At 40.5% G+C, this 21,738-nt stretch overlaps 1 protein-coding gene across 2 annotated transcripts in view; it reads left to right on the forward strand.

Moving 5' to 3' along the window:
• Positions 1–20,964, forward strand: part of zfc3h1 (zinc finger C3H1-type containing) — a 67,471-nt gene extending 46,507 nt beyond the window's left edge. For both annotated transcript variants that reach the window (XM_077245539.1, XM_077245540.1), the window contains exons 25-35: positions 799–904; positions 974–1,172; positions 1,255–1,349; positions 2,515–2,610; positions 3,175–3,279; positions 10,334–10,499; positions 10,632–10,732; positions 11,042–11,143; positions 19,692–19,731; positions 19,953–20,015; positions 20,105–20,964. In XM_077245539.1, coding sequence (XP_077101654.1) covers positions 799–904; positions 974–1,172; positions 1,255–1,349; positions 2,515–2,610; positions 3,175–3,279; positions 10,334–10,499; positions 10,632–10,732; positions 11,042–11,143; positions 19,692–19,731; positions 19,953–20,015; positions 20,105–20,230 — 1,199 coding nt within the window. In that variant the 3' untranslated portion in view covers positions 20,231–20,964. The remainder of the gene's footprint in view (positions 1–798; positions 905–973; positions 1,173–1,254; positions 1,350–2,514; positions 2,611–3,174; positions 3,280–10,333; positions 10,500–10,631; positions 10,733–11,041; positions 11,144–19,691; positions 19,732–19,952; positions 20,016–20,104) is intronic.
• The last annotated feature ends 774 nt before the right edge of the window (positions 20,965–21,738 follow it).

The raw sequence follows: 21,738 nt of genomic DNA on the forward strand, positions 1-21,738 counted from the left end.
CCATCATAAGCCTGTTCACAGGTGACCCTGCCCACATCAAACACACACACACACACACCACCATCAGCCTGTTCACAGGTGACCCTGCCCACATCAAACACACACACACACACACCACCATCAGCCTGTTCACAGGTGACCCTGCCCACATCACACACACACACACACACCACCATCAGCCTGTTCACAGGTGACCCTGCCCATATCACACACACACATCACACACACACACCACCATTATAAGCCTGTTCACAGGTGACCCTGCCCACATCAAACACACACACACACACACCACCATCAGCCTGTTCACAGGTGACCCTGCCCACATCAAACACACACACACACACACCACCATCAGCCTGTTCACAGGTGACCCTGCCCATATCACACACACACATGACACACACACACCACCATCAGCCTGTTCACAGGTGACCCTGCCCACATCAAACACACACACACACACCACCATCATAAGCCTGTTCACAGGTGACCCTGCCCACATCAAACACACACACACACCACAATCATAAGCCTGTTCACAGGTGACCCTGCCCACATCAAACACACACACACCACCATCAGCCTGTTCACAGGTGACCCTGCCCACATCACACACACACACACACACACCATCATCAGCCTGTTCACAGGTGACCCTGCCCAAATCACACACCATAATGCAGTGCATGTGAGCTGCTTGACCTCATGTCAGTGTCTCATTGATCATTGACGTGATCTGTTATAATATGTCGGTTATCGGCTTGCAAATATATAATCTGTATGTGTGTCCTGTAGATGCTGTGAGCCGCTGCACGGATGAGCGCTTGTCCTCCAGTGAGCAGATTCAGGCCTGTTTCCCCCTTCACTCGAACCTCGTTCACCTGTACCGGCGGCTGGACAGGTACGGCACTGCTCCCCTCACGAGGCTTCTGAATCTGTGCTGTAACTAACACCAGTGCCGTGCTTTCAGGTGTGCGGAGGCGCTGTCTCTGTGTGAGCGTCTGCTGGTGGAGTGCCCGCTCTACTGCCCCCTGCTGGAGCTCACCGGTGACCTGCTCGTGTGCTCGGGACAGGTGGAGCGACACGAGGCCCTGTGCACACGCGCTCATCAGGACCGCGCCGGCAGCGCTCGTGTGTTCCTCCAGCTCAGCAGGTGTTTGCACTCGCAGGTGAGACCCCGCCTCTGATCACAGCTGAAACACAGTGCAGGTGTCCTGATGCTCATTTCTGTGAGTTTGTGTGTGTGTGCAGGGGAAATCCAGTGTTCTGGAAGAGCTCTTTGACAAGTTCATGCGCTCTTTCTGTGAATCTGTACCAGATCAGCTGAAGTCTCTAGATGTGCTACGGTAATGTCCTCACCGACACCACAGTCTGCAATGTGTGCTAGCATGAGCAGGGTTCCCACTGTCACAGGATTATCCACGCCTGGGACAGGCAACAGATCCTTCTAGTTTTTCTCCAAGGCTCGACAGTAAGGCCTGTCTGATGTCCCGGGGCCGTATGAAAGACGCTCGGGCCAGTGCTGCATTATTACGAAAGATTATCATTTTAAACACTCAAGAGTTTTTAAACCATTCAAGAGTAAGAGAAAATGGCGCACTAGTACCAAATTCATAAGTAAAAAATTAAATTTATAAATGCTTATCCAGTAGTCACAAGTATGGTTGGGAATCGAAAATCAATTCCATTTCTGGAATACTTGTTATAAAATAAAAATGTTCGATTCCTCTTATCGATTCCTTTGTGAGCATTTCAATATGACTTTAAACCATTGAAGTGAGAGACTCTGTTTTCTGTGTTTTTCACAGATGTGTATCAGTATATTGGATCCGTGCAGATCTTAAAGTGACAGCACTAATATTCCTGCTGTCTCTATAATAACACTAATCACACAACAGAAGACAGAAAATTCACTCGTTCTTCACTGAAGAACTTTTGTAACTATATTTGTAAAATTTTATTTATAAAGTGTGAATACCTGAAAATCTTAAAACACTGTTTATTTCAATCGTATCTGTTCAGGTTTATCTAGTTGTTGCGATTTTAATAATTTTTTATTTTCCTCTTTTTAGATTAGTTTTAATTAGTGTTTTTTTTTTTGTCTTTAATAATGCTTGAAATATGTATTATTTAGGCTAGTTAGTTTCCTACAGAATTTTTAAACCACAGGCAAACGTTCCTGTGTAAATGTTCTTTAGCCTGTTTATTTTTGTTCATGATATTCAGCTACAATTAAATGTTTTGTAACAAGACTAAATGTGAATGATATCTAAATGTGAATAAAATGATAAGTTTTGGAGGAGTTTTTACCTTATTGGAATCGAAATCAGGAATCGATAAGATTCGGAATCGATAAAATTCAAACGATATCTCTATTCACAAATGACAGGAGAAAACATGGAAATTAGGTAGAAATGTATCAAATCTGGTTTTGTTGTTTTCTCTTTCCTGTGTCTTACTACCTTTTCTATGCGCAGTATTTGATTTAAGATCTGATGTTTGTGATTTCAGCCATGTTCTTGGTGTTGAAACTCAAGACTTGCTGAAAGCTCCAACCCTCAGAGATGATGTTGAGCGTGAGATGGAGTACCTGCACCTCCTTCACTGGTGCGTGCCACTGCTGCTCACTTCGCTCTGCTCACACACACACACTCCCCTTCTCTCCACACGCCTCGCTCTGCTCACACACACACACGCCTTGCTCTGCTCTCCACACACACGCCTCGCTCTGCTCACACACACACTTCCCTTCTCTCCACACGCCTCGCTCTGCTCTCCACACACACGCCTCGCTCTGCTCACACACACAAACTTCCCTTCTCTCCACACGCCTCGCTCTGCTCTCCACACACACGCCTTGCTCTGCTCACACACACACACTTCCCTTCTCTCCACAAGCCTCGCTCTGCTATCCACACACACGCCTCGTGCTGCTCACAAACACACACTTCCCTTCTCTCCACACGCCTCGCTCTGCTATCCACACACACGCCTCGCTCTGCTCACAAACACACACACGCTTCCCTGCTCTCCACACACACGCCTCGCTCTGCTATCCACACACACGCCTCGCTCTGCTCACACACACACATGCTTCCCTGCTCTCCACACACACGCCTCGCTCTGCTCACACACACTTCCCTTCTCACCCCGACTCTTGCTTTTCCACAGCTTCTGGCAGTCTACCTTTGGCAGTGCGAGAGAGGCCATTGATGCGTTCGAGAAGGCTTTGGGAACCATTACTAAGTTGGAGTTAATTCACACACTCTGGCTAGAGTAAGTAAACTATATAGTTTGTTAAACCTAAACCTACTTCATGATTGGTTGACTGCCAAATTAAAATATTAAACAGAACAATAAAATAAATTGATAATAGTAATTTCAAATAAGCATTTTTGTTCATTCACAACTTGATTTCTTATTCAGTTTTGTTTGTTCCTTTTAAAATTTATTTTGAGCCCTTGTTAGCAGTATTGGCCAAATTTCCATGTCAGTGCTGTTATTAGCTTCCAAATATACAGAATTATTGGTATCGGCCAATTTATCAGTTATCGGCTTCCAAATATACAGAATTAATGGTATCGGCCAATATATCAGTTATCGGCTTCCAAATATACAGAATTATTGGTATTGGTCAATATATCAGTTATCGGCTTCCAAATATACAGAATTATTGCTATCGGTCAATATATCAGTTATCGGCTTCCAAATATACAGAATTATTGGTATCGGTCAATATATCAGTTATCGGCTTCCAAATATACAGAATTATTGGTATCGGTCAATATATCAGTTATCGGCTTTCAAATATACAGAATTATTGGTATCGGCCAATATATCAGTTATCGGCTTCCAAATATACAGAATTATTGGTATCGGTCAATATATCAGTTATCGGCTTCAAAATATACAGAATTAATGGTATTGGTCAATATATCAGTTATCGACTTCCAAATATACAGAATTATTGGTATCGGTCAATATATCAGTTATCGGCTTCCAAATATACAGAATTATTGGTATTGGTCAATATATCAGTTATCGGCTTCCAAATATACAGAATTATTGGTATCGGTCAATATATCAGTTATCTGCTTCCAAATATACAGAATTATTGGTATTGGTCAATATATCAGTTATCAGCTTCCAAATATACAGAATTATTGGTATCAGCCAATATATCAGTTATCGACTTCCAAATATACAGAATTATTGGTATCGGCCAATATATCAGTTATCAGCTTCCAAATATACAGAATTATTGGTATCTGCCAATATATCAGTTATCGGCTTCCAAATATACAGAATTATTGGTATCGGTCAATATATCAGTTATCGGCTTCCAAATATACAGAATTATTGGTATCGGTCAATATATCAGTTATCGGCTTCCAAATATACAGAATTATTGGTATCGGCCAATATATCAGTTATCGGCTTCCAAATATACAGAATTATTGGTATCGGTCAATATATCAGTTATCGACTTCCAAATATACAGAATTATTGGTATCGGTCAATATATCAGTTATCGGCTTCCAAATATACAGAATTATTGGTATCGGTCAATATATCAGTTATCGGCTTCCAAATATACAGAATTATTGGTATCGGCCAATATATCAGTTATCGGCTTCCAAATATACAGAATTATTGGTATCGGTCAATATATCAGTTATCGGCTTCCAAATATACAGAATTATTGGTATCGGTCAATATATCAGTTATCGACTTCCAAATATACAGAATTATTGGTATCGGTCAATATATCAGTTATCGACTTCCAAATATACAGAATTATTGGTATCGGTCAATATATCAGTTATCGACTTCCAAATATACAGAATTATTGGTATCGGTCAATATATCAGTTATCGGCTTCCAAATATACAGAATTATTGGTATCGGCCAATATATCAGTTATCGGCTTCCAAATATACAGAATTATTGGTATCGGTCAATATATCAGTTATCGACTTCCAAATATACAGAATTATTGGTATCGGCCAATATATCAGTTATCGGCTTCCAAATATACAGAATTATTGGTATCGGTCAATATATCAGTTATCGGCTTCCAAATAAACAGAATTATTGGTATCGGTCAATATATCAGTTATCGGCTTCCAAATATACAGAATTATTGGTATCGGTCAATATATCAGTTATCGGCTTCCAAATATACAGAATTATTGGTATCGGTCAATATATCAGTTATCGGCTTCCAAATATACAGAATTATTGGTATCGGCCAATATATCAGTTATCGACTTCCAAATATACAGAATTATTGGTATCGGTCAATATATCAGTTATCGGCTTCCAAATATACAGAATTATTGGTATAGGCCAATATATCAGTTATCGACTTCCAAATATACAGAATTATTGGTATCGGTCAATATATCAGTTATCGGCTTCCAAATATACAGAATTATAGGTATCGGCCAATATATCAGTTATCGGCTCCAAATATACAGAATTATTGGTATCGGCCAATATATCAGTTATCGGCTTCCAAATACACAGAATTATAGGTATCGGCCAATATATCAGTTATCGGCTTCCAAATATACAGAATTATTGGTATCGGCCAATATATGTGTTATCGGCTTCCAAATATACAGAATTATTGGTATCGGCCAATATATGTGTTATCGGCTTCCAAATATACAGAATTATTGGTATCGGTCAATATATCAGTTATCGGCTTCCAAATATACAGAATTATTGGTATCGGTCAATATATCAGTTATCGGCTTCCAAATATACAGAATTATAGGTATCGGCCAATATATCAGTTATCGGCTTCCAAATATACAGAATTATTGGCATCGGCCAATATATCAGTTATCGGCTTCCAAATATACAGAATTATTGGCATCGGCCAATATATCAGTTATCGGCTTCAAAATATACAGAATTATTGATATCGGTCAATACATCAGTTATCGGCTTCCAAATATACAGAATTATTGGTATTGGTCAATATATCAGTTATCGGCTTCCAAATATACAGAATTATTGGTATTGGTCAATATATCAGTTATCGACTTCCAAATATACAGAATTATTGGTATTGGTCAATATATCAGTTATCGACTTCCAAATATACAGAATTATTGGCATCGGCCAATATATCGGTTATCGGCTTCAAAATATACAGAATTATTGGTATCGGTCAATATATCAGTTATCGGCTTCCAAATATACAGAATTATAGGTATCGGCCAATATATCAGTTATCGGCTTCCAAATATACAGAATTATTGGTATCGGTCAATATATCAGTTATCGGCTTCCAAATATACAGAATTATTGGTATTGGTCAATATATCAGTTATCGACTTCCAAATATACAGAATTATTGGCATCGGCCAATATATCGGTTATCGGCTTCAAAATATACAGAATTATTGGTATCGGTCAATATATCAGTTATCGGCTTCCAAATATACAGAATTATAGGTATCGGCCAATATATCAGTTATCGGCTTCCAAATATACAGAATTATTGGTATCGGTCAATATATCAGTTATCGGCTTCCAAATATACAGAATTATTGGTATCGGTCAATATATCAGTTATCGGCTTCCAAATATACAGAATTATTGGTATCGGCCAATATATCAGTTATCGACTTCCAAATATACAGAATTATTGGTATCGGTCAATATATCAGTTATCGACTTCCAAATATACAGAATTATTGGTATCGGTCAATATATCAGTTATCGGCTTCCAAATATACAGAATTATTGGTATTGGTCAATATATCAGTTATCGGCTTCCAAATATACAGAATTATTGGTATCGGTCAATATATCAGTTATCGACTTCCAAATATACAGAATTATTGGTATCGGTCAATATATCAGTTATCGACTTCCAAATATACAGAATTATTGGTATCGGTCAATATATCAGTTATCGGCTTCCAAATATACAGAATTATTGGTATTGGTCAATATATCAGTTATCGGCTTCCAAATATACAGAATTATTGGTATCGGTCAATATATCAGTTATTGGCTTTGTTACGTGCCCACTGAATGAGTTTGAACAGGGACAACATAACACACAAAAACGACACCTCAAACGTCAAATGACAATACAAAAATAAATAAAATGAATAGTAAAACAAACAGAAAGAAAAACCCTGCTCACAGCTGTCTTTCGGATCAAAGCTCTCTCCTGCCTCCCGTCCAAAAAGAAAGACAATATTCCGGTGAGTCTTCCCGGTCCGCTGACTGCTGTTCTAGCTAAACCTACACTAAACAACGTGATAACCCAACACCAATACCACCAGCTCGAAACAAAAGAAAAACGGGTAAGACGTAGTACATACACAAGCGTCCCGCTAAGAACGGCACAAGAAAGAAACATGAAACATGACGCTGATCATGTAGACGCCTCTGTGGAGACGAGCGCCTGCGAGCACTCTGAAGGGCGCGCGCGCTGCCATCAGAGACGACTCAGGAATGAAAGTGAGAGCGTCAACCAGGTGTGAGAGAGAGAGCGGATGTTGATCTCGGCGTCCTTATAGCAGCAAGCCCCGCCCACTCGCAGCTGGCGAGACGTCACGTGACCTATGGGGAGAGACAGCGAGAAAGAACAGCACAGACCTTGTTCCCAACAGGCTGACCAACGTAACAGGCTTCCAAATATACAGAATTATTGGTATCGGCCAATATATCAGTTATCGGCTTCCAAATATACAGAATTATTGGTATCGGCCAATATATCAGTTATCGGCTTCAAAATATACAGAATTATAGGTATCGGCCAATATATCAGTTATCGGCTTCCAAATATACAGAATTATTGGTATCAGCCAATATATCAGTTATCGGCTTCCAGATATACAGAATTATTGGTATCGGCCAATATATCAGTTATCGGCTTCAAAATATACAGAATTATAGGTATCGGCCAATATATCAGTTATCGGCTTCCAAATATACAGAATTATTGGTATCGGCCAATATATCAGTTATCGGCTTCAAAATATACAGAATTATAGGTATCGGCCAATATATCAGTTATCGGCTTCCAAATATACAGAATTATTGGTATCGGCCAATATATCAGTTATCGGCTTCAAAATATACAGAATTATAGGTATCGGCCAATATATCAGTTATCGGCTTCCAAATATACAGAATTATTGGTATCGGCCAATATATCAGTTATCGGCTTCCAAATATACAGAATTATTGGTATCGGTCAATATATCAGTTATCGGCTTCCAAATATACAGAATTATTGGTATCGGCCAATATATCAGTTATCGGCTTCCAGATATACAGAATTATTGGTATCGGCCAATATATCAGTTATCGACTTCCAAATATACAGAATTATTGGTATCGGTCAATATATCAGTTATCGGCTTCCAAATATACAGAATTATAGGTATCGGCCAATATATCAGTTATCGGCTTCCAAATATACAGAATTATTGGTATCGGTCAATATATCAGTTATCGGCTTCCAAATATACAGAATTATTGGTATCGGTCAATATATCAGTTATCGGCTTCCAGATATACAGAATTATTGGTATCTGCCAATATATCAGTTATCGGCTTCCAAATATACAGAATTATTGGTATCGGTCAATATATCAGTTATCGGCTTCCAAATATACAGAATTATTGGTATCGGTCAATATATCAGTTATCGGCTTCCAAATATACAGAATTATTGGTATCGGCCAATATATCAGTTATCGGCTTCCAGATATACAGAATTATTGGTATCGGTCAATATATCAGTTATCGGCTTCCAAATATACAGAATTATAGGTATCGGCCAATATATCAGTTATCGGCTTCCAAATATACAGAATTATTGGTATTGGTCAATATATCAGTTATCGACTTCCAAATATACAGAATTATTGGTATCGGTCAATAAATCAGTTATCGGCTTCCAAATACACAGAATTATTGGTATCAGTCAATATATCAGTTATCGGCTTCCAAATATACAGAATTATTGGTATTGGTCAATATATCAGTTATCGACTTCCAAATATACAGAATTATTGGTATTGGTCAATATATCAGTTATCGGCTTCCAAATATACAGAATTATTGGTATTGGTCAATATATCAGTTATCGGCTTCCAAATATACAGAATTATTGGTATCGGTCAATATATCAGTTATTGGCTTTGTTACGTGCCCACTGAATGAGTTTGAACAGGGACAACATAACACACAAAAACGACACCTCAAACGTCAAATGACAATACAAAAATAAATAAAATGTATAGTAAAACAAACAGAAAGAAAAACCCTGCTCACAGCTGTCTTTCGGATCAAAGCTCTCTCCTGCCTCCCGTCCAAAAAGAAAGACAATATTCCGGTGAGTCTTCCCGGTCCGCTGACTGCTGTTCTAGCTAAACCTACACTAAACAACGTGATAACCCAACACCAATACCACCAGCTTGAAACAAAAGAAAAACGGGTAAGACGTAGTACATACACAAGCGTCCCGCTAAGAACGGCATAAGAAAGAAACATGAAACATGACGCTGATCATGTAGACGCCTCTGTGGAGACGAGCGCCTGCGAGCACTCTGAAGGGCGCGCGCGCTGCCATCAGAGACGACTCAGGAATGAAAGTGAGAGCGTCAACCAGGTGTGAGAGAGAGAGCGGATGTTGATCTCGGCGTCCTTATAGCAGCAAGCCCCGCCCACTCGCAGCTGGCGAGACGTCACGTGACCTATGGGGAGAGACAGCGAGAAAGAACAGCACAGACCTTGTTCCCAACAGGCTGACCAACGTAACAGGCTTCCAAATATACAGAATTATTGGTATCGGCCAATATATCAGTTATCGGCTTCCAAATATACAGAATTATTGGTATCGGCCAATATATCAGTTATCGGCTTCAAAATATACAGAATTATAGGTATCGGCCAATATATCAGTTATCGGCTTCCAAATATACAGAATTATTGGTATCGGCCAATATATCAGTTATCGGCTTCCAGATATACAGAATTATTGGTATCGGTCAATATATCAGTTATCGGCTTCCAAATATACAGAATTATTGGTATCGGCCAATATATCAGTTATCGGCTTCCAAATATACAGAATTATTCATATCGGCCAATATACCAGTTATCGGCTTCCAAATATACAGAATTATTGGTATCGGTCAATATATCAGTTATCGGCTTCCAAATATACAGAATTATTGGTTCTCTGTTTCAACCAAAATGTCCATACTGGTGCATCCCTACATGAAACCGTGTTCAGAGTGTTGTTTCTCAGTGGTGTGTTCCTCTGGTAACGCCTGTCCTCTCTCCTCAGCTATCTGTCCCTCTCCAGCAGTAAGATGTTGGCTGAGCAGCCGAGTGTGCGTGAGCTGAAGATGTTCACGGGTCTGGTGCACCGCTGTCTGGAGACCGTGCCCACCAGACTCACCCTGCCCTTCAGCTCCTCGCAGTACTGGAGCAGCTTCAGCTTCCACAACCAGGTACGCCACGAGGAAGCTTCACGCCAGTCCATACGCTCGCATGCCTAGCTGCTTAAGGGTGTATATGGTTTTTATTGCTGTCGGACAGGGTAGATGGTAGTGTGTTTGTATTTTGTGCTATGTGCATTGCAGGTCATATCCTTCTGTTTGGGATGTTTCCCTCAATCCCAACATTCCCTTCTCCTGGAAAGATTTCAGCATATCATGCCAACCAATACTGAACTGGCCATAAGGTAATCAGACGACTTGCTTGGATTTATTCTGATGGTTTCTGACCTGAAGCTTGTGAAAAGTTCCAGTATTTCCCATTATATACATGTGTATCTTTCCCTCAGATACCATTACTTGTTTTTGTTGTATGGTGTAAATATTTCTAAGGTTAGGGTTACCCTAACCCTTCACTGAAGTTTTAAACTCTGTCTTCTCTGTAATAGGGAACTGTTTTATTCTTTAACTTAGTCAATAGGCGTCACTGAACACAAGCCACAGCTTCTGAAGCCACTTTAATGTCCTGGAGTTTAGTGTTAATTGTCCTTGTGTAGGTTGCTGCAGCAGGAATGGCAGGATGGCAATGTTGAACATTTTAAATTGCAAAGCAGAATGTTGTGCAGTAGCGTCCCAACCTGTCTGGCCTTCTGGAAAATGTAAGTTCATGAGCTCCAAATACATCTAGCTAAAATGCTTCTGTGTGTCCTAATGAGATGATATTCTAAAAATTTCGGTGTAGCTCTCCACCTCTTTAGCGTAGCTTGTTTTGATAAAGACAAGTCATTTGTCAAATTTTCTGTTTTCTATCAAATTGAGACTTTCCCTCCACCTTATATATTTCATATGTACAGGTAAAGACCCATGAGGTCACATGATATGAATTCTCCTTAAGACACACCCCCTGTTCCTGCGAGTGTAAACGTTCACACGTGGCTGGATGCCTAATAGCATAAGATTGTTGGTTTGAATCACACCCTCGCTGTTAGCTTGGTCTTCTCTGTCTCTTGCATTGCCAACAGAAGATGAGCCTAACTGGTTCACAGGCCTACACTGAGTTGACCTCGCAAGGTTATTAGCGGAGAAGCCAATGCTGTGATTTCCCAATGCCTGAGAATCCTGGCTCCTGGTTTAATGATTAGACAGAGGCTCATAACTAATTAAACAATCTGAACTGTTGTTTTAAAGTCCCACTGTAGTCAATAATTTTATCCTTTAAAACGTATCTTTGATCAGCAAAATTACATTGAAAGTAAGTAGCTTGAATGTAACTTGACACCCTTGCCTCATTTAGTATGCGCGGTTCTATGAATATTCAAATGAGCCCCGCCTCCACTCACTCACTCAACTCAGAGATCCACTCGTTGACGATCACACGTTGATCTGATTGGTTACAAGGTCGTTTGTGATGTCAGAAACACCAGCGATTTCAAACCGTGTTTTTGAGACTGTCTTTGGTTAACTGCAGTTTTAAGGAGAAAATACACAGCAATGCTGTCGACTTATGAATTTACACAGGGTTTGTCATAAAGCATATTAAAAACACCACATAGACATAACATTAAAAGCTGGATTTTCACCACAGGGGGACTTTAAAATGAGTCAATACTGTTTGACTTTATAAAAGACCCTTATTTATATAAAAGACCCCCTGGTTTATAAAAATAAACCAGGATATTTCTGCTGTGAGAGGGAATCTGCATTTTCATTCAGCTTATCTGCCCTTTTTTTATGCATTGGTCTGAACAGACATTTTCATGCAAAAATCGTACAGGATTTTCGTGTCGACCATTGGTGTTGGCATGATCAGGCCTTTAATAAACCTGAGGTTCTGAACCTGTACAGGTTTGGATGTCATGAGGTTGAGTAAATGATGGCATTGAGGCTCCCTTTAGTCAGTTGAGGACTAGATAACACTTTCACATCTCACACTCCTTCTCTTGCCTGGTTCTGACTGCAATCCGCTGATATGCAGAAGCAATTTTGCATGATTTAAGTTTCATACATGGACAGTGTTTTACTGTTTTCAGGGTTACCCATCCCCAAAATCCCAATTTACCCCTGCCTACACCCATGACTGGAAATCAGGGGCTGAAACACACACCCTCACCCCTGAAACACAAGATGTTGACCGTCTAAAGGGAGCGAGGGCTGGCTATAAACCACGGTGACTGGTTGGCATCTTTCATACTCGTACTGTTGAGTTATGGATGGTTCTCTCTGAAGGAGATCTGCATGCCACTGGTCTATCACTTTACCAGTCTCTCACTAGACGGTTTCATTTAATTGGGAGTCTCAAAGGCTTTCAACTTCAAAATATTTATTTGATGAGGCCAGTGAGATTCTAATGAATCTCATCCAAACATTTCGTTCAGTAATGCAGTGAAGCCACATGAGTTGAGTTGTTTTGAGTCAGCTTGAGGGGTTGCTGTCTTTACTGGTTAAACTAATGCTCTCCAATCCCGCCTGTCATTAGCCCCTTTCACAGCAATCCCGGTTTACCATAAAATTGCCAGAATTACCTTACCGGTATATACAAAATTGTGCTGTTCACACAAGCAACAGCGTTTTGTCTTTTTACCAGTAACAGACCATTCACACATCAGCTCTAAAATACTGGCAAACTCTGCGATTATGTAATTAACCGGAAGTGTATGCCTTGTTCCTGAAGAAGGCTAGTTATTATCATACATGACAGTGTCACTAAGTGTTCCTCTAACACACTTTTGATTTGTCATGAGATTAGTCAAAAACTTAGTTTCGGTATCACTCCCGTTTGAAGAGATTTGTAAATAGTGCTGTGTAACTTGTCATCTGTGTCATAATTTTATGATTGGCCCCGAGCCGTTGCTCTTTCAACGGCTTCTGATTGGCCCAAATTCCTTCTTACGTCTGCGTGTTCTGACCACGTATGGGCAAAATACTGGTAATCTTCATTCCGCGTTTACACATCGCATATACTGGTAATTTACTGGTAATGTTACAACTTCCCTTATTGGAAAATTGGCAGAACCGGTAAATTTGAAAAAGCCCTGTTCACACATGATCTGTTTCCGGTAATTTACCAGTAAAGAGTGTGTGTGTGAAAGGGCTGTTATCTGGCCCTGCATCGCTTCCCAGGGTTTATACTACAGAGAGAGTAAGGGGGACCAAAACTGATCTTGGAACGCTCTTCTGTCTCGCCAAGCCAATTGACCCTTCGCTAAGCCCTGCCCTCCCTAGTTACTGTTGCTACGCCTGTCAAGCTTTCGCGCCTGGCCACGTCTATTACAGTGTGTATGCACCGGTGTCAGACATTCCCAATGAGATAATTAGTAATTTTTGGCAAACATGTGAAATATCTGAGAGAGCAAGACAAAAGGGTGCATTCGAGGGATATATCCACGACATATGCAACCGATTAGAGAATAATTTCATAAAAATTGAAGCTAAAGCCTAACTTATAGTCCCAGCGCAAGCAGCAGCGCCTCATACGCTGACCATTCAAATGGGAAACACACACATTGAGGAACAGCTGTGTTTGTGCACAGCAGGGTAAGTGAAATGTGAAAATAATCTAATAATTATAAATCAAACAGTTTATCCATAAATCTTGTGGAATAACACTAACACGGGAGAACCGCGATCAGATTGGGTTAAAGTTACTCAGTCAGGGGTAACGTTAGTAGGGCGTCGATTAACAAAATGCTAAAAAATATTTTAAAGTATGTCAAGTGAGCCTCCGTCTTGTCTTTAATTGTCTTATTTTAAGTCAACATATATGCATTATGAACAAAGAACCGTCATTATTTCCAGCCTCCAAACAATGTGTTTTTGTTAATCCTGTGGACATGTACTTGTGAATGGGGTCTCCCACACTGCTGATCCACGCACATCATTTCTCCACTTGGCTTTTAGATTTTCGGGAAGGAAAAAAATTCCACTCTCCCATCCAAATTTTTAAGATACCGGGTATCAGATTTGCGCAATCCATACGCACAACGCTTCAACATGTTTCCCTCGCTCGAAAGCTTGCCAGACCTCCCGCGCCTAGTTATGCTTGCTAAGACACGAATGGCCAGTGGCGGTTTTCGGGCGTGGCTTAGCGAAGGGTCAATTAATGGAGCCGTTGTCATCACACAGTTGTCCTGCTTGCCTGTGCAAAGCTTAATGGGAGTGAAGTGTCCGTTGTTTTACCCTTTCGCAATCCTTAATTCAGAGCACTTTGTTTTAGAAAAACCCTTCAATATATGACGTTCATGACCGTTCTCAGCCTGAAGGATTGATCCCGTTTGGAGGTCAGCCGAGTGGCCCGGAAGAGCTTCAGTGTTAAGTGTTGCTGAACGTTCACCTGTTTGAGCTGAACTCCAGGAGCAGGGTTAGCCAGCGCTGGGTCAAGTGTTGCTGAACGTTCACCTGTTTGAGCTGAACTCCAGGAGCAGGTTAGTCAGCGCTGGGTCAAGTGTTGCTGAACCTTCACCTGTTTGAGCTGAACTCCAGGAGCAGGGTTAGTCAGCGCTGGGTCAAGTGTTGCTGAACGTTCACCTGTTTGAGCTGAACTCCAGGAGCAGGGTTAGTCAGCGCTGGGTCAAGTGTTGCTGAACGTTCACCTGTTTGAGCTGAACTCCAGGAGCAGGGTTAGTCAGCGCTGGGTCAAGTGTTGCTGAACGTTCACCTGTTTGAGCTGAACTCCAGGAGCAGGGTTAGCCAGCGCTGGGTCAAGTGTTGCTGAACCTTCACCTGTTTGAGCTGAACTCCAGGAGCAGGGTTAGCCAGCGGTGGGTCAAGTGTTGCTGAACCTTCACCTGTTTGAGCTGAACTCCAGGAGCAGGGTTAGTCAGCGCTGGGTCAAGTGTTGCTGAACCTTCACCTGTTTGAGCTGAACTCCAGGAGCAGAGTTAGTCAGCACTGGGTCAAGTGTTGCTGAACCTTTACCTGTTTGAGCTGAACTCCAGGAGCAGGGTTGGCCAGCGCTGGGTCAAGTGTTGCTGAACCTTTACCTGTTTGAGCTGAACTCCAGGAGCAGGGTTAGCCAGCGCTGGGTCAAGTGTTGCTGAACCTTCACCTGTTTGAGCTGAGCTAGCCAGCGCTGGGTCAAGTGTTGCTGAACCTTTACCTGTTTGAGCTGAACTCCAGGAGCAGGGTTAGCCAGCGCTGGGTCAAGTGTTGCTGAACCTTCACCTGTTTGAGCTGAGCTAGCCAGCGCTGGGTCAAGTGTTGCTGAACCTTTACCTGTTTGAGCTGAACTCCAGGAGCAGGGTTAGCCAGCGCTGGGTCAAGTGTTGCTGAACCTTCACCTGTTTGAGCTGAACTCCAGGAGCAGGGTTAGCCAGCGCTGGGTCAAGTGTTGCTGAACCTTCACCTGTTTGAGCTGAGCTAGCCAGCGCTGGGTCAAGTGTTGCTGAACCTTTACCTGTTTGAGCTGAACTCCAGGAGCAGGGTTAGCCAGCGCTGGGTCAAGTGTTGCTGAACCTTCACCTGTTTGAGCTGAGCTAGCCAGCGCTGGGTCAAGTGTTGCTGAACCTTTACCTGTTTGAGCTGAACTCCAGGAGCAGGGTTAGTCAGCGCTGGGTCAAGTGTTGCTGAACCTTCACCTGTTTGAGCTGAACTCCAGGAGCAGGGTTAGCCAGCGCTGGGTCAAGTGTTGCTGAACCTTCACCTGTTTGAGCTGAACTCCAGGAGCAGGGTTAGCCAGCGCTGGGTCAAGTGTTGCTGAACCTTCACCTGTTTGAGCTGAACTCCAGGAGCAGGGTTAGCCAGCGCTGGGTCAAGTGTTGCTGAACCTTCACCTGTTTGAGCTGAACTCCAGGAGCAGGGTTAGCCAGCGCTGGGTCAAGTGTTGCTGAACCTTCACCTGTTTGAGCTGAACTCCAGGAGCAGGGTTATTCAGCGCTGGGTCAAGTGTTGCTGAACCTTCACCTGTTTGAGCTGAACTCCAGGAGCAGGGTTATTCAGCGCTGGGTCAAGTGTTGCTGAACCTTCACCTGTTTGAGCTGAACTCCAGGAGCAGGGTTATTCAGCGCTGGGTCAAGTGTTGCTGAACCTTCACCTGTTTGAGCTGAACTCCAGGAGCAGGGTTAGCCAGCGCTGGGTCAAGTGTTGCTGAACGTTCACCTGTTTGAGCTGAGTGCTACTAACACGGACTAAAGCCATGGCCTAGGCCGCGCCGTTTCGCAGCTAGCATGTTTTCGGGGTTAGGAATGTGTAGAGTTGGGAATCATTTGAATTTTAACTATTTCGATTCTTATCGATTCCTACTTTAGTTTCCAATAAGCTAAAGAAAAACAATCTTAGATATCATTCACATTTAGTCTTATTGCAAAACATTTAATTGTAGCTGAATATCATGAACAAAAATCAACCGACTAAAGAACACTTACAGGAGCGTTTGCCTGTTGTTTAAAAATATCATAGAACAACAACTAGCCTAAATAATATATATTTCAAGCATTATTAAAGACAAGTAAACGCTCAGTAATTAGAAAAGAACAAATAAAAAATTAGCAGTCAGTCACACAAATAGATAAAACTGAACAAAGATACGATTGAAATAAACATTGTTTTAAGATTTTCAGGTACAGAAACTCATCAAATGTAAAATAAAACTACACTTTATAAATAAAATACGCATTACAAATATAGTTATTCAGTAAAAATGGACGGGATGGAATTCAGTACAAAAGTTCTTCAGTCAAGAACGAGTGAATTTTCTGTCTTCTGTTGTGTGATTAGTGTTATTATAGAGACAGCAGGAATATTAGTGCTGTCACTTTAAGATCTGCACTGATCCAATATACTGATACACACCTGTGAAAAACACAGAAAACAGAGTCTCTCACTTCAATGGTTTAAAGCCAAATAGAAATGCTCACAAAGGAATCTGAGCAGAATCGAAATGTTAATTTTATAACAAGTATCTGATTCCTGCCCCTGTATGGAAGCTTATGTGTAGCAATATTCAATTTGAAATGTAATATGCAAAATGATAATGCAATATGTAAAATGACAATGCAATATGTAAAATGGCAATGCAATATGTAAAATGGCAATGCATTTCTCTATTTAAATTTACATTTTCCATTACATTTGTGCAACGTTTGGTGCAAAATGAAAATGATAATTCAATTATATAATTTACATTTGCCATTTCATACATATGTTTTAATATGTAAATTGAATACATATTTTAACGCTTTATAAGTTGCAAAATTAAAATGAAAATGTATTAAAGAAATTATTAGATCTGTTTAAAATGTTCAAGCAAAAACTGTAGCAAAATTATCATTTAAATGTTATTTTTCTTAATTGCATTTACACTCACAGTTAAGACACTTGCGATTGCATTTTCATTAAATGTCCCGCAATGAATGTAGCAAAATTCAATGTGCAAATTGAAAATGCATTCCGAGCCGGTCACGCCCCTGCCCCGCCCCGTCCCTCCCGCTCTTGTCAATCACTGCGTGAAGTTGGCCCCGCCCCCACCCAATGCAAAACGTCGGCAAAATAGGCTCAATCGTTTTTACTTCATTTGTGCTGTTACTTTGCTTTATTGTTTGTGCTGCTTCAATTTTTTAGAGATTTAATAGATATTTAAAGAATATTTACAGGTCATTCTGAGGTCACCCAGCCCCCCACATCCTCCAAATAAAATAGTCTCGTTCGTTTGTGCCGGTTAAAGTTTTGTTTGTGCAGCTTCGGTTTTTTAAAATATTAGACCAATTATAGACGATGGCATCGAAACCCATCTGATTCCGTGATGGCCCTATATATTTATAAATATCTGATCAATATGCTTTATAAAATAGAAAAGGGAGATGGTTAAACATCAAATGAGTCACTTTATTGAAGATTACATTCAGATATGGTGAAATAAAGAGCGACCACATTTTCCGGTATGAATATGACCCGTCAGATTCCGCGACACATCTAGTATATTTATCAATATATCTAATCAATATGCTTAATAAAATATAAATGGGAGATGGTCGTACATCACGTGAGTCACTTTATTGAACATTACAGTCAGTTATGAAGAAATAAAGAGTGGTCAAATTTTTTGGTAGCTATGAATTTGACCCATCATATTCTGTGATCTCAGAGTATTAGGCCAATGCATGTGTAAAGAAAACCTGTAGGATCTCCAACATTATTTGGTAATTATAGTTAATAGTAATAAGAATAAAGTTAAGCATATGTATCAGACAATGAGGATATTTAATACAAAACGAAATAATCATTAACAGAGTCCTGCATCAGACAACAACAGCGCAGCATAATGTTGACATCAAACGGGTGATGAGGCAGAACATTCTCCCAGACGGTCCAACAACCCACTGGTTCTATCACCTGCAGACGCCGCGTAATAATCTTCGGAAACACTACAATTTCTCTGTTCACGATCTGCCAGTAAATGTACGCTCGTATCAGCTCTGCCGCCGCCATGTTTCCTTCCAACACCTCAAAATGTTGCCGAGCCCCGCCTTGATGCAGTGATTGACAAGAGCGGGAGGGAGGGGGCGGGGCAGGGGCGTGATCGGCTCGGAATGCATTTTCAATTTGCTCATTGAATTTTGCTACATTCATTGCGGGACATTTAATGAAAATGCAATCGCAAGTGTCTTAACTGTGAGTGTAAATGCAATTAAGAAAAATAACATTTAAAATATCATTTTGCTACAGTTTTTGCTTGAACATTTTAAACAGATCTAATAATTTCTTGAATACATTTTCATTTTAATTTTGCAACTTATAAAGCGTTAAAATATGTATTCAATTTACATATTAAAACATATGTATGAAATGGCAAATGTAAATTATATAATTGAATTATCATTTTAATTTTGCACCAAACCTTGCACAAATGTAATGGAAAATGTAAATTTAAATAGAGAAATGCATTGCCATTTTACATATTGCATTGTCATTTTACATATTGCATCATCATTTTGCATATTACATTTCAAATTGAATATTGCTACACATAAGCTTCCATACCCCTGGTAATGTGCAGGAACAGTGTTGGTGTTTGCTGTGTTGGTCACGTGTCTAAGGGTGTTTCCCTGTACATATGGAGTGTGTAACGCTGTCAGAGTCTTGCGTAGTGTTGAGAGCCACAGACGAGTTCATGAGCTGACCCAGGGTCACACACTTCTGCATGAGTTACATATGCTGAATGGACAGAATTGAGGTGAAGTGTTTGACGTCCTCTGTCGATATATTTCTTGCCAGAGCTATTGCGGTTGAGAAGGAGCAAAGGCAACGAGCAGAGGTGAGTGAGGTCAGAGGTCAGGTCATTCCTTATACAGTGACCGATGTCTGGAGTTTTGATCAATCTATTGTTCTTTCTGCAGGGTATGCTCTGTGCACGAATATATGTAAGAGTTTAAAAGGCATACCTGTGACAGACAAGCGGAGTGTGCATGTGTGTGTGTTGTGAACTGACTGTGTTCTTGCTCTGGTGTGTTTGTGCTGTGATTGGCACGTTTGCAGGTCCGGCGACTCTATCAGCAGGCGCTCCAGAAACTGCCCCTGTGTGCTGCTCTCTGGAAAGATGTAAACACACACACACACACACACACACCTCAGTCACGTGTGTTTCTCTGACGCGTCCCTCACCTCTCTCTCTCTCTCTCTCTCTGCAGTGTTTGCTCTTCGAGGCGGCAGAAGGAGGTAAAACTGACACACTGAAAAAAATAATTGACAAGTGCCAAGAGGTGGGAGTGAGTCTAAGTGAGCCGCTAGGGTTAGAGCCGAGCCACAGCGAGTGACACGAACACACACTAGCCCAGCCAGACTCCCACACACACACACACACACACACACACGCTCAGATCAGACTCAGTGTTAAGAGCAGAATCCAGTCCAGACACTGAGCTGCCAATAATCCAGTATGTGGGCCTCTTTTGACATCATGTACGTAAGTATAACTTTGTTGACGATACCTGTTCCATTTGTACACTAACAATTTTAATTTGACTTTTCTTTAACGTTGCGTCATAGTTGTTGACAGACTGTGACTGTTTTTAAGGTGGCTTGCCTCCTTCTCAGTATACTTCAGTTTGTTATTTTTTCTCATGGTGTCTCAACCATGTCTCGCGAAGAATATGAACTCGTTGGAGAGTTTAAGGGCTCAGCACCAAGTGTTTTTTTTTTCTTTAGTTTTTTGTTGTTGTTTTTCTTCTACTCCTCCAACCATGGATTAAATGGCTGTTATTGGAAGTATTCTGTTTGGCTCGCCAGTGTCGGTGTATTGATGACACTTCTCCACAGACTGCCATATCTCATGGACTGGCCAAAACACCTCATTCAACTGTTCATGTAATACTGTTTCTTCACAAATTAAAAAAATTCATGTTTGTATGTGTTTGTGCGTGTGTGTGTGTATATATGCACACACACACGCACGTTGATTAACGTATTCTGCAGGAATGATGATCTTACACCTGTTTTTCTTTCAATTTATAATTGAACAATGTTTCTATTAAATTATTTTGTACAGAAATACAGTGTTGTGTGTTTATTATTGAGTGTGATGTTGGCTCTGGCATAAAGCCTTTTCATGCAACCAGTATATTTATATTAACACAATAAACAGGTTTTACTGATGTGTGCTTTCAAACAACATGTGAACAAAGATGAATGTATACCTTTACAAAAGATAGAACAATGTATGCATGCTGTAATACAAGTCAGCTTTATTTAAATAGCGCTTTATACAATACAGAGCGTTTCAAATCAGCTTTACAGTGATAGCAGGAAAATAATGCAACAAAGTTTGTTTCCAGAAGAAACTACCATCATAGTTCAGCTTAAGTAAGTTCAGTGAGGTTTCATTTTTGTTGTAAAAAAGTAATTGAGTTCATTAATATATATATATATATATATATATATATATATATATATACAGGTCCTTCTAAAAAAATTAGCATATTGTGATTTGTATTGTGTAAAGTTCATTATTTTCCAGAACGTAATGATAAAAATTAAACTTTCATATATTTTAGATTCATTGCACACCAACTGAAATATTTCAGGTCTTTTATTGTTTTAATACTGATGATTTTGGCATACAGCTGATGAAAACCCAAAATTCCTGTCTCAAAAAATTAGCATATCATGAAAAGGGTCTCTGAACGAGCTATTAACCTAATCATCTGAATCAACTAATTAACTCTAAACACCTGCAAAAGATTCCTGAGGCTTTTAAAAACTCCCAGCCTGTTTCATTACTCAAAACCGCAATCATGGGTAAGACTGCCGACCTGACTGCTGTCCA

The sequence above is a fragment of the Siphateles boraxobius genome, unplaced genomic scaffold (genome assembly GCF_051911475.1).
Source record: "Siphateles boraxobius isolate OS27281-9 unplaced genomic scaffold, OSU_SipBor_1 102, whole genome shotgun sequence".
Classification (NCBI taxonomy): domain Eukaryota; kingdom Metazoa; phylum Chordata; class Actinopteri; order Cypriniformes; family Leuciscidae; genus Siphateles; species Siphateles boraxobius.